This window comes from Amphiura filiformis, chromosome 8 (assembly GCF_039555335.1).
Source record: "Amphiura filiformis chromosome 8, Afil_fr2py, whole genome shotgun sequence".
NCBI lineage: Eukaryota > Metazoa > Echinodermata > Ophiuroidea > Amphilepidida > Amphiuridae > Amphiura > Amphiura filiformis.
Genome location: NC_092635.1, coordinates 25,454,312 through 25,468,439, shown reverse-complemented (window position 1 = coordinate 25,468,439; position 14,128 = coordinate 25,454,312). Strand labels below are relative to the sequence as shown.

General features: G+C 36.6%; 1 protein-coding gene across 1 annotated transcript; it reads left to right on the top strand.

Annotated features, from left to right (window-relative positions):
- Positions 1-660: 660 nt before the first annotated feature.
- LOC140158851 (small COPII coat GTPase SAR1B-like) lies at positions 661-14,128 on the top strand. The gene is made up of 6 exons (XM_072182104.1): positions 661-790; positions 8,579-8,651; positions 9,561-9,680; positions 10,778-10,947; positions 12,169-12,300; positions 12,791-14,128. The coding sequence occupies exons 2-6, from the start codon at positions 8,603-8,605 to the stop codon at positions 12,902-12,904; spliced, it is 585 nt and encodes a 194-aa protein (XP_072038205.1). The 5' UTR covers positions 661-790; positions 8,579-8,602; the 3' UTR covers positions 12,905-14,128.

The window sequence follows — 14,128 nt, the reverse complement described above, 5'->3', positions numbered from 1 at the left end:
ATTAATTAATTAACGCAATTTATAGCTTTAAAAGTTGCATTGGTAAATTTTTTTTTTTTATCACAGAGAATGTCCTTGAATATACTAAAAAAAAGAAAAATCCCTGCCTACCAGTAGGGCTACCCTAATTTTTTTTTAATGTTACGCCAATCAAACAATTTTTTTTTTGTACATAGCCTATTCTGTTCTCTAAATTTTGTGGCATTGTGTCAACTTTTTTATGACTTTAGGCCTACTTGTGATGAATATCTGTATAATTTCGAGTTCAACTTTAGAAATGCGTCCAACATATTTTCCTTGAGAGCAAAAATTAATTAATTAATTGTCCACCCAGGCCCAAATATCCATAATTTTATTTTTCCCTTCCCTCGTATTATGAAGTGGGTACCCCTGGTTTTGACATATGTTGCTTACATTTGACAAACTAAAGAGTCACGAAATTCTATTTTGATTGGTTCAAAGGAAGGGCAGTGAAGAACAACTAAAGTGTTTGTTTTTTTAATATTGAAGAACAATTTGAGATATTCTATATATTATACAGTGTTATAATTAAACAAATGGTAGTATAAATGATTGAATTTTCAAAATATATTATTTTTAGAGAGCAATATCAAATAATGTAACTTTAACCTTTTAAAAATAATCCAATCAAAATTCTTGTATTGAAACATGTCGTCGGAAAAATGACGTCAGATCACTGTGTCCACCATTTTCGTACCTCCTGTTCCTGTAATACACGCGTACAATTCGTGTCTAAAATCGGAATCTATAACGAACTGATTTAAAATTGGTAAGAACTGTAAGACTAATTACGATATGTGACCTTTATCTACTTCAAACTTGTCGTAAATTGAATATCAACTTTATTGCGTAGTTTAATAAAGCCAGTAAGTGACACAATGTTTGTCATGTTTGTCGATACGCCGGTATAAAAATAAACACTGATTTGTTGATGACACTGACAGATCATCAGAATTTCAGAAACTTGCGCAAGTACAAGTATCACGTATCATAATTCATAATTCATATTCACGTACAATATTATGAACTTTTATTTATATAGATATATAGGTCCGATTTTTAGGTCATACGTGTAACTTTCATGCAGAGATGCAGGGTTTCAAATCCAACGCGAACCCGCAAACCGGTTCGCATTCGCCTGAGCTGAACTAAGTTGGGTTCACACTGGATTGAATTGCAACTGCTCATGTGCAGTAAAATTAAGGATTTCTTGGCCAAACTGGAACACTATAAACGCTAGTGGCTCCACGATAAACATACACCAACATAGTCATACTATACTACTGCACGTCTAGGTAGGCCCTATGTATACCGCCGTTCTCCGGAACGGCGGGATACTAGAGCATGGCAATCATTCTTCGGCGAATGTGACATGCACAACAAATACAGCTCCCGAAATGGTCTACTTTTAGCAAGCCTTAACTCCGAAACAGTTTGGTCAAAGTTAAAAATGCGATCCCCAAGTTCACCCTTTGCTTACCTTTGGCAAAGTGTGGCTTTGGACGAATTTGCAGTAATCTCCGCTAGCTCCGTGTTGAAAAATGTCCGGTACTTGCCCGGTACAGACATAGAAATGGCCACACCGCTTCAGTCCTGGCAATGAATATTTCTTGCGTAAATCCAATGGTTCCAACGTGGGCATCACGATGATAGTCTCCTACACAACCAGATTGTGTCGGCCTGACGATCGTCGATCCTAATCGCTAAAGTGAGGACAGCGTGAGCTCTTACCTGTGTAAAAGTCTGTTCGACAAAGGCCATTGTGAATAAGGATGATTGACAGCCCGTATATTGGGCGGAGCCATTATGCCCATATTAGGTGCATATATTACGGCGGACAGGTTGCGCTGTCCACTGACCCTGACTGGTCGTCACATAGACAGGCCGTGACCTGGGTACATGTACAAAAGCAGGGGATGCGACTGCGAGCCGCCATTTTGACACGTGGTATCTACTCTTCAGAAAAATTACTTTTGTTGACGCTTTTATATCAAAACAATTTTCGATAACGGATTTCTACTAGGATTTCAATTTTTATTAATGAAGGTACATGTAGTTTTGAGGAATAACACGGGATGTTTTGAGTTTTATTACAACTGGTGGTGTAGGAAGGTGAGTGAATTCGTGAATGAGGCCGAGGAATGAGGTTTTGTTGTTTCAACGATCCGATAGTAGGATACGAAACGTAGGCTAAAAATGTCTAACTACGTCATTCATTCGCCATGTTGACATGAAAACATTAGCTGCTGCGAGGTCAGTGTTGTTGAATTCGTTACCTAAATTCCTTTCAGGATATTCTGATTTCACTTATTTATGTGTACGAATGTGCTCCATACAAACTCAAAAGTATGACTGCAAGGTGTTACTGCTGACATTGTTGCAAAGTCATTAAAAACAGGTATGTGCTACAAACGTTCTTTCCCCGAAACGAGATACAGGCCAGTAACGCAGTCTGCGTTGCCACGGTACAGAAGTATATGTGGGAAATACTACAAGGGCTATTTCATTATAAATGACACGTTCACAAAAATGGCTTTTATCATATCTGGTTGATATAATTAGGGTGATAATGCAGTGTTATTAACTTAATTCTAAGTATGCCACAAACTACAAGCTACATGAGCATTTTGACAGAATTCTGTCTATTTTTGTATAAAAAAAATTGCCAAAAGGTACATTTTTAACCCAATTTTGGAGTCCCATTTCATTTTGCCCATGTATTCTGAATTAATTCTTTGAAAAATTAGGTACATTCTATGGCAATGTGCTTGTTGCAATGAAAATATGATATGTGTGGAACATCATGCAAGTTGAATGGTGAAAATTGGTGCAAAAATGTTAAAATTCAGAGATTCTTGCAAAATTGGCATTTTATGTTAAATAAAAAATGAGTGTCCTCTCCAATTCATGCCTCCATTTTTGTTAACATTAAAGAGGAAATATAAACCCTTACCCTACCTGTATAATCTGTGTTATATTACCAATTGATGGGACAGGGCACTGATTGAGGAATTCATTTATTTTACATACAGTAGACCACTTGTTCTTGATACCACAGTTCCAAGCGTTAAAAATTTGTCCTCTCCAGAACTGAAGTTAATTACTAATTGTTGAAATAAGAAGGATTATATCATAGAATGTGAAATTTGTAGAGGAAGAGTGGTCTTCCTTCTACCAAGGTGGCACATGATTTGGTATTTGTTGCATTTTGCAAGCCTGTATCCACGATTCTGTTTGCAATTTAACAAATGTCCTCTCCAGCACAATTATGTCATTTCCATGAATTGGTAAACAAACTAAAAAATAAAAATTTCAAAGAGCCAAACCCACAAGAAATTTTTGCATTTTATTGCAAATTATGCTTACAAACCACTTTAGTGTTCAAATTATTGTCCAGTTGTTGAGAACACATATGATATTATTCTGCATTGAACTTCGGTTAGCTAAAAATTGCAATATTCCTAATTTAACCAGAATATTAACCCTGTTTGTAGTGGATTTTAAATGCTGGGGATCTTTTATGCAATAATATTGATGCAATAATATTGATGCAGCTATTTCTAAAGTTAAAGTATGCTTTATTATGTGTTAAAAATGTGTCCTATCCAGAACAAATGACACAGGAGGGTCTTTTATTTTAGGTTTTCCATGACTAGTACAACAGATTGACGAGAATACTCACTTATGCATCAGTGTAGCTATTGGGCAGGACAAAATGACTATTTCATGAATTTTTCATGTGAAGATAAAGTTTATCCTTAAAATATGTAGTAATTTTGCACCATTTATCTGGATTAGTATCAATTTACTAATTGTTTTATATTGAAACTGGCATATTTAAGACACTGAAGTGTAAAGGAACATACAACAATTATTACAGACTAAATATGAATAAGTATGAACCCAATGTTGGTTACATACATGTATACTCTTTCAAAGTTGTGTATTAAATTGTTTAAAAAAATGTGCCCTCCAGACGGCAGCTATGTTTTACACAGCAAAAATTCAATTTAATTTTTTTAATGGTTCCTGAGGGTTTGACGCTCTAATATTTTGAGAATTATTGACACACCATCTGAACTTTGAAATGATAATGAATTTGCATGAAATAAATGAGTTTGAATTTTGACCCCTTTTGGGACTCAATGTTGTCATTTATAATGAAATAGCCCACCAATACAAGATACAACAGAACAGGCATTTTCATCAGTGAAAAATAAACAAGAAATGGAATCCAATGCTAACATATCTGCACAAGTGACTGATAGCCTATCTTTAGTATTGATGCTTTCAGGCTTTAAATGATAGCAAGAAATGGAAATCGCCCCAAAGGAAAGATTTTAATCGTGAAATTGATCGCCACATCTTATGGATTCACATTATCCTCCGGCGGAACTGTCAAACTGTCAATTAAAACGTCTACTAGTGGACTGGTGTTTAAATCCACTCTCATCAAACTAATCAAAACTGTAAACTACAATTTTATCGGAAAAATCAAAAGAAGAAATACTAAATATTGCTTAGTTTTAATGATGCTTACCGATCGAGTCGCCTTGATGGTGTATTTCCGATCATTTTGCAACGTGGTTGAAAAATATTTCCAAGACGCGAGTATCGCCATTAAGCATCGCCCGGTAACCTGGATAAAATTTCACGCAATCGATCGTCCAATCCTAGTTTGAGTGATCATGTGGTTTGCCGAATGAAGCCGAATGAACGGTATCGGTGTCGGAACAAGGATGGTTACTTGTAAACAAATCGTTTCGCCGGCACGTTTCAAGAAATTATATTTACGATCTTTTGATAATTAGTTAGGGATCGTTTTATTTAAACCTCTGGCATGAGAGATTGAGAATGTGGGTTAAAGATAAGGCACTCTGTGTTCTCATTTTGCAACTAAAACAGGCTTCTCATAAAGCTTAAATTTGCGGGCCAATGTGCTGGCCATCCATGGATTTGAAACATGGCGGACATACCAAGCACCCTCACTACGTTCGGGTCTGTGAGGGTGCTCGACCAGGCATAGTACAGAAGAAAGCATGTACACGCACCTTACATTGCGTACACGCTCGGTGATGCTTAACTCCTTAAGTTAGTACCGTACTCAAGTTACGCTATACGTATACGCTATATGGTCATGGACGCAACACGCATGTTCCAGTTTGGCCAAGAAATACTTAATTTTACTGTAGGCAAACCAAAATTGGTTCGCCTAGGCTAAGGTAGGTGTGTTCATAAAATTTTGAAGTTCAATATTTTTAGCTGAAAGTTCTTTCATTTGAAAGAGAATCAAATTACCTAAACAATAAGGGGTCAATCATGTTTCTAGTGCATATACTTTTGAAGTTACAGACAAAAATAGTGTCACCAAATTGTCCAAAATTTTGTGTGTGAAATTGTGACAGCAGGCACATGTACAATGTACACTACTGTATGTGACCCCAGATGACCTCCTATTCTTTACTGTAAGAAAGCTGTTTTGGATGGTCTTGATTTGCACACAAATTGCTTTTGCGCTTTAACGAGCGTCCACTTGGTGGAACATAGATTGCACTATGTCTATGTGATAGTTTATGAATCCATTTATGGAACTCGATTGTTATTCCTATTGACCGCCCGCATCACTTTTTCAATTTGACCAAAACCTTTCATTATTTTCATAAAAAAGTCAATTATCTGAACATTGAAATGGAAATAATCAAAATTGGAACTCTCAAAATGTCTGACATCCCCTGCTGATCATAATCAGCACTTTTTCTTAGTTGTAGGGGTAGAGGATGTAGTAAATAATGGACATTTTAAGGATTACCTCATCATGTTTCTAGTGATTACAAAAATTGCTAATTTCTTTTCATTTTTATGAAAACAAATTCAAATCTTTTCTCAATCTGTTGCAAAATGTCTGTAAAGATGATACAATGTACCTGTTTTGAGATGGTCTTTCATCAACAATATATAGTTTGGTACTGGTGGGGTACCTAAATTTGGAGAAAGCTGTTCATAAAATCATTGATTTTGTTGACATAATGGATAATGAAAAGAGACCGAATAATGAATAATGAAATAGCGACCTCGTCCTTTTTTTTAAACATCCAATCGGAAACTAATAATCAAGTTCCATTGGCCTAAGTTAGGCACCGGAGTTTCGCGCGATTTAAAACGGCAAAATGCGCGGCCGGTTTTTTTAAAGCGAAAATTCAAGTCAAAAGCGGAAATCGTTTTCCACCACTTGATGAAGTCACACGCAATTCGAAGTAAGTCAAGTATGCCGAATTCTGCACCTATTTCACACGTGCTAATCTGATGTTTTTCTCTCCATGAAGTTGATACATTTTGTGAACAATGCAAATTTTATGTGAAAAGCTACTACTGTATCTACTCCGGTGCCTAGCCTAAGTCAACATCACTTAGGTTTTGGTTGTCAAAATTAATTTTTAGTAATTTTTTCCATTGAGCCCCACTGTAAAGCCATTTTTGGACCGTACAGGCACATTCCACTTCCCTATGGACGAATAGCGCCACCTATATTGTGTGATGTGAGCCTGACTACCTAAGGGTAAACTTCCAAGTCTCACTCTCAGACCACATCATATATGTTGTGTTATATTTGCGTGTACTGCTTGTGCGTGCACATGTTCCGCACTAGTCTAGATGCATACAACGCGATACATACTCGTGCACCTCTACAAGCGTGTTACAACACTCATGATGATGTGATAGATGGCACCCGAAATCATGTGATTGTCTATTATCAGATTATGTGTCTACAAACTAGACCATTCCCACTGACTGTTGTTTTCATGTATGTAGATGCTCAACACAAGATACAATGTAATTTAAATAGCAAATTTTCGTCAAGATTTGGTTCAAATTTGTGCAAAGAAAGCTCAATAAATGATTTTTAAAGACTGCTTTGGAAACTATTTAGGATTACTATATACATTTTAAACAATGCTAACGAATGGAATTATGATGCCTGAGACTTCGTGATATAAATTTTGTTGTGTGCGTGTGTCTATTTTTTCGTAAAAGTAAGTTGAATTATCTACTGAATGTGTCTCAATAAATTTACCACAATGGCCTTCTTACTTTACTAGTTTACTGGTCTTTTTGGCCGCCCGTTTTTTGCAACAAGTTTGCCTTTGTGCCTATGTAAATTAGTCATTGTATGATTGCGTAAAGCTGTGTTTATACTTGTCTCATGGGTTACTCATCAATCAGACTGAATCATTGTTGTTTACAACTGCACAAGTTATGTGTGTAATTTTAGGCGCCTGGACAAGCTAGCTGGAGATTACAAAAACTCTTAATCAACTTTCTAAAGAGCTGTTGCATGCAATATTAATTTTAAAAAATCTTATTCAGAAGGAAGAAACTTATGCACTCAAATTATTTGGGGTTTTTTTTTCAGAATTTTGTTTGTCATTTTCAGGGCCTGATATTTCTGAAATATTGGTCATAAATTTATATGAAAAAGAAGCTCCAGATTTAGGCTCAGATTGCACCAGAGAGCATGTAAATGTAGAAATCTAGAACCGCAGAGCTTCCAGGGCCCTTACGCGGGCCATAATGTGTGCGTCTCCGTTTTTGGGAGAATCAATATTGATTCGCGCAGAATTGAGTGTGGAGAATCAACTTCGATCCTCCTGAGCTTCAACAAGTCTGAGGCCCTGCAAATATTTAAGTACTTCCCCCATCCCCAACTGTGAAGCACTCAAGTTCAAGTTTATTTCATCATCATCAGCATCATCATATATACAGTAACAAAATATCGTAACCAGTGTATTTTAATCTCAGTCCTGACACTGCAACCCGGGGACTGAATCTGAATGGTAGAAACACAGTAGAAAGCGACAGGATAGGGATAGCCCGGGAGCCTCGGAGGGATAGTGGGGGCATGTCATGCCTACAGTGGTCCACACGGTCAGGGATTGGCAGGGATATATTTAAATGTAATGTCCGAATAAAATATTACGATCCCCATCATTTCAACACATATCCCTTGTTGGGGAGGGGGATTCATTTCATTTCATTTCATTTCTCATGGAAGAATTTTGCGAGAATCTGGATTCTCGCAAATTTTGAGAATCCATGGATTATTGTAAAATTCATTGATTTCAGCCAGTTGCATGATAAATTAGGTGGTTCTGTTGAATGTAATTATGTACATTATATTTTAATAAGGAATGTAACAAAAGATTCACATGACAATAACACTGATTAAATTTGGTTAAAAACTTCTTTATTTGCCATCATCTCATTCACGTCGTCCTTTTAGGCATAAATAGACTTTTTAGAATAGAAAAGTGTGAAAAAGTGATTTTTAAATCAAAACAAAATGGGGAAATAAAGTTTTGTTTTACCAGTTTCAAGTGAAAGGGTACATTGTAGTGTTCATTATTAGAAGTCTCAAATTGGGCATGGATGATGTGTCTATCCTTTTCTGCCCTTAAAGAGCTGTAAAAAGAAGTCAACTTGGTAAAATGTTGAACAGTGAAAAAATGTGACTTTCCAATTTGGTAAAATGTGATTGATTTTTTTTATTGCCATTTTACAGGTAGACTTCAACACAGGCAGCACCATGTTTAGTTATATATTTGATTTTTTTGCTGGCATGCTTCAATATTTAGGTAAGTATATCATTTGCTCATTAACACGTTACATTTTCCAAATTAAAACCAATGATTAATGTGACTTCCAACTGTCTGAAGTTAAAAAATGTATATTACTACACAACACACAGTCATTGAATGTAAAATGGTTTGACAAAATGGATGTATTGAAGATAAAAACAATTCCTTGTGCATGAACAACTATCCCTAAAACAATAAAATATTTTGTCTAACTGAGGGATCTGTAACTGGGGGCGCGACACAGTGGTGCATTCCAAACAGCGCACAGTGGCTAGTAAAGGAAAAAAGATGTTGGTGTACTTTGATTAATCAAGAAATCATGTCCAAACAGAGCCATCCTTAGCCAAATAAAAAGGCTAAAATCCAAGAGCTTCCAGGGATGCTGTCCCTGACCCTGGACCGAGGAGTTTGCCTATGGATTCCACCAGCTCCCATGAACATCTCCTGTTGATACCTTCTGTACTCATGGATATGGTGCTGCTTTACCATTCTCTACATTTTAAAGTGGCACTTTCTGATTTTAATTGAGGACATATAATATTCACCTTTGCACGGATACGCCATCTTGCTAACAAAACAAGGTCTTCCCTGCAAACGCATGCGCAAAAAGTGCATTTTTATTTCTCACACTTTTCTAACTACGTGTCATAAGACTTTTGCAAGGGCATGCAGTTGAAGCACACGTTTGATGGGCGTACACGCACGCAACACACACTTTGCGGGTAGAATCTTGTTTTGAGATGACCGTGCGATCGGTGAATAGAAGCTCTCATTAATTATAACAGTTTGCAGATCTCTCTCAATGAGAGCTTCAAGGTCATCTTTTGATTCAGTCAGACAGCACTGCACATTTGTATTGTTGAAAACAATATTATGTACCAGTAATCAACTTTCCCTTTCTTGCAGGCTTATACAAGAAAAGTGGTAAATTAGTATTTCTAGGTTTAGACAATGCTGGTAAAACAACACTATTACACATGCTTAAAGACGACAGAATGGCACAGCACGTACCAACGTTACATCCAAGTAAGTTATATCCAAGTTTTGGGGTTTGTTGTTGTTGTTGTTGTGGTTGTTGTTGTTGTTGTTGTTGTTGTTGTTGTTGTTGTTGTTGTTGTTGTTGTTGTTGTTGTTGTTGTTGTTGTTGTTGTTGAACAAAATGTAGATGTAGTTGAGATGTTCACACAGTTAAATTGTGTACACAAGATCAAGGTGAATACTGTATGTGCACATGTGGAAGAACTGCCTCTGCCATATGAATAATGTGTGGCCTAAGATTGTGTATCAGCGCAGGAACACACTATATGTTTTGTTATTGTGTGTCCATTGTCCACAATTCATATTGATACAAGGTAACTAACTTTTAAGTTTAAAAACTTACATTTACTTACAATTCATACAAGTGCCACCTGTTTTGATGTGCGAGATGCTTTCAGTCATACATGCTATAGGCCAGGGGTGGCCAACCTGTGGCCTGCGTACCACATGCTGCCCTCAACTATCCAGTTACTACCACACGGAATAATGCAATTCCATTGTGGTAACTTGGTAGTAACTGGATGTCTGAGATTCTGCTTTCTGTGCCCTCAACAAAGTCCATTGCTGTATGCAAAGCCCTTCCTTACCAAAATATCATCATGAATATATGAAAGAAAAGTTAACAATATTACCGATTCATGGGCTCTGTCAGACAATCAAAATATGCAATATGTCACTCAGTCCAAAAAATGTTGGCCATCTCTGATGTAGGTTTGTAGGTCTACAGGAAAACCTCCTACATGTTTGTGTCAATAGCTCCTGAACATTTTTAAACCAAAACCTCCTATGTAACCTCTTGGTAGTTTTGTTTTAAGCATGTTTCCAATGTACTTATGGCCCTTAAATATGTTTAAATCAAAACTGCAAAGACGTTACATAGGAGGTTTTGCTTTAAACTTGTTCAGGGGCCAATGACACACGGGAGGTCTTAACTGCCCAACGACGATGTACTTGGGTAAGGTTTTCTTGCCTTTTGTAAGTTATGGGACCAAAATTTCCTCTGAAACTGTTACTTTGCTTTTGTGATAAAGTGACCATATAATTCTGAACATGAAATTCATAGTTGTATTTTTTTCCTTTTACAGCATCAGAAGAATTACAAATGGGTGGTATGAGATTCACAACCTTTGATTTAGGTGGTCATGCACAGGCTAGGAGGGTATGGAAAGACTATCTACCAGCTATACAAGGCATTGTATTTCTTATAGATTCTGCAGATAGGGGAAGATTTGCTGAAGCAAAGGAAGAATTAGATGTAAGTTGGTAATGGCCTATATATGCCCTCCACTGATAACTAACATGGGTGCAATAAGTCATTTGAGAATGTTGTAATCTCCGGAGTTAACATTCCTTGCCAAGTGTAAAAACTTAAATTGAATACATTATTTCTGTTAAGCAATTTTAGGAGATATATGTAAGGTCGTGTGTCTTGAGCTCGCCACCAAAAAAAGGTGGCGACGTTACATTTTGCCAAAGTCGACTCAAAACAAATGATGATATCTCTGTCAAGTAAGAAGTTTTTGTCATGCTTGTGGTCTCATTTTATTGCTAAATAAAATGCACTTTCAACCCTGTAAAAAGAAATACTTAAACTTTTTTAATACTGACACTGTGCTTCATAGAATTCAGAATGGGCAGGGTGGCGGTGGTGGGGGATGTGGTGGTGGGGGATGTGGTACACAAACTCTATGGGATTGGTATGCTTCTGTAAAGGCTGTAAATTGGAGTTGGACTCTATTTAGCATCTAAAAGACTAATGGCCTTACAGCTAAACAATTCTACTAATTGTTTTTAATCATTTATGATTGGTTTAGTCTAGAAAATACAAACTTTTCCATACAAAACTACCCGTTGTCATATTAAACACTGTAGTAAGTAATGCAGATCTTCAAATCATCCCATCTTCAAAATCTAAAAGTTACTGTAAAATTTTAATTACTTATCCTATCATAGTCAAAGTATAGATTTTCTGAAGGGAAATTTGACGAGGAATCTAAATATGGACATATTTTTTCTGTATGGGTTAGGAGGAAAATGTTTAGGTTCAAAATATGTTGAATTGTAACAAAATCTAACATACTTTGGGACACCCAATATTCCGAGATTACCAAACAGCTGTGATTTTGGTTTTTTTCCAAAGTCAGTCAGTAGATCAAAGGGAGCAAGTAATTTTGGCCCACACTGTTGGGTGTCAACAGTTAATATTATGGACAGAATTTTTAACATTTATAGACTTTAGCAAGGAATGTTCAAACAAGCACAACTTTCTGCACACTATGCTGAGTATGCTCACAATACAAGACATTTATCATCCATATGTGGATTGATTTGACCAAAATGTGCATTTGAAAATGTATCTGTAAACATACATGCAAAACAGAGCAGATTATGTAAGGATAATTTTGAACTATGAAGTTCTTTTGTACTTAATATTGAATGTACTAAACATTTTGTAAATCATTCATGCGTCTTTCAGAGTTTGATGACAGATGAACAAGTTGCCAATGCACCCATTCTAATTCTCGGAAATAAAATAGACGTACCGCAGGCTGCAAGTGAAGATGAAATCAGAGCAAACTTTGGATTACACGGACAGACAACAGGAAAAGTAAGCTCATTTTTGTACTATGTTTAACCCCTGGACACTACTGGTCATCTGACAGCATTTCTGATTGGTTGATCTCAAATGACCTTTGACCTCAGTATATGACCTTGAACCCCACCCAAAAAGAAGTATCCAGGGTTTCTGACCATGAACAACCTATCCTGAAAATCTGAAGTCAATCCGCCCATCCATGCCCGAGATACAGCATCCGGACGGACGGAAGGACGGAAGCTCGGACATTGCAAAAACAGTATGCCTCGCAGTGGAGGCATAATAAAAAGCGAAGGTATTTAACCAGGAATGCAAGTTGTTTGCAATAAATTCAACAACAAAGTTTGCCCATAGCTGGCAAAATTACACATGGACTAATGGGCATTTTCAGAATTTAGCATGAGAAAACATACCCGTTGCTCCTGGTCATTATGAGCTGTTCTCTGTAGCCAGTAATAAATTCAAAAATTAATAAATTGTTTATTCTTTATCTATCTTACAGGGCAATGTACCTCAGAGAGAATTACAGACTAGACCAGTAGAATTATTTATGTGTAGTGTTCTCAAGCGGCAAGGCTACGGCGAAGGTTTCAGATGGCTGGCGCAGTACATATAGGAGTCTCCGTTTGTAGCTAGGATTTTTTTAAACAACTTTTATTTTTGATTTCACAAACAACTAAAGAGGTACATTGGTATGTTTTTGTAGGGTTGTTTATGAAAACTGCCTTTGTATGTATAACTGATGTCAAGAATATTTTGTCAGGTTTCAATTCCGTCATTCCAGAATACAAGGCCAGTAACAGCAGTGCAAGAACTTGGATCTTTCCTGGCTCCACTTGAGTTTGTTGTCTATTCCTCAATGCAGTATGATAGGGGAACCTGGAAAGATTAATCTTCTTGCAATTGTAGTTGTGTTAGAGTCTTGTTTTATGTACCATGTTGATAAACCTACAGGTTTGCTTATTGGCTTACTGTTTTAGGACTACGCATATGTCCTGTTTGTTTATACTCAACAGACATCAATCCTCATCCAAGGGTTCAAATTCAATCCATATTTGAAATATGAGTGTCAGAAATTCTATATTTTCAATTCAAAATATAAACATCTCAGTATGGTGTATTATTTGATCTTATCAGTTTCTCATGTTTCTTTTCATATTGTTCGCAAGTATCTTAAATAATCTAATGTAGGATATTGAGATATGTGTGATGGATCTTTATGCTTGCCACACATTGTAGGGTTGCCAACATCTATCATTAAGCCAGAAATTTCACAGCCGGGAAAGGGGTGGAGGTGGTAATAAACACCAATGAAAAATACCACTAAGAAAACTGTATGAGGTTGCAGATTTTGCATGATTTGAATCCATAGCAGGACACACTCAAAGGTATGGGACAGTGCACAGGAAATCTTGTGGGAGACTCCTGTTGAATATAGGAGAACTGGCAACCCTACGTTCAAATTAGGCTGGCTGGAATGGCGGGATTGAGGACTTGACTCCAAACTTGCATATGTAATTCAATCATAACTTATGTTTTATATAAGTACATGTATATGTAGATTGGATTGTCAACTGACCGACTTCCATGTGGTATTTCAGGATTGATTGTCGGTGGGGAATCTTGTTATGTGTTGTATGGGTTAGGGAGGGAAATTCTATGAAGCTGCACCTGTAGGCAAATGGTGACTTGGACACACACATGATTAGTAGTATTTTTACATTCTGAAGCAATGATATATTTATATTGTACAGCAAACTATGTACCAGTTATGTGGTAACTAGTACTATAATAATTTGGCAAATATTTGGAAAATATGGATTTCAATGTACAATGTCTA

What these genes read in the sequence shown, in the direction of transcription:
- LOC140158851 (XM_072182104.1), top strand. Translation starts at nt 8,603, where the DNA reads ATGTTTAGTTATATATTTGATTTTTTTGCTGGCATGCTTCAATATTTA. An exon ending in TGGCATGCTTCAATATTTAG is followed by an intron (nt 8,652 to 9,560) that starts GTAAGTATATCA and finishes CCTTTCTTGCAG; the next exon opens with GCTTATACAAGAAAAGTGGT. An exon ending in CGTACCAACGTTACATCCAA is followed by an intron (nt 9,681 to 10,777) that starts GTAAGTTATATC and finishes TTCCTTTTACAG; the next exon opens with CATCAGAAGAATTACAAATG.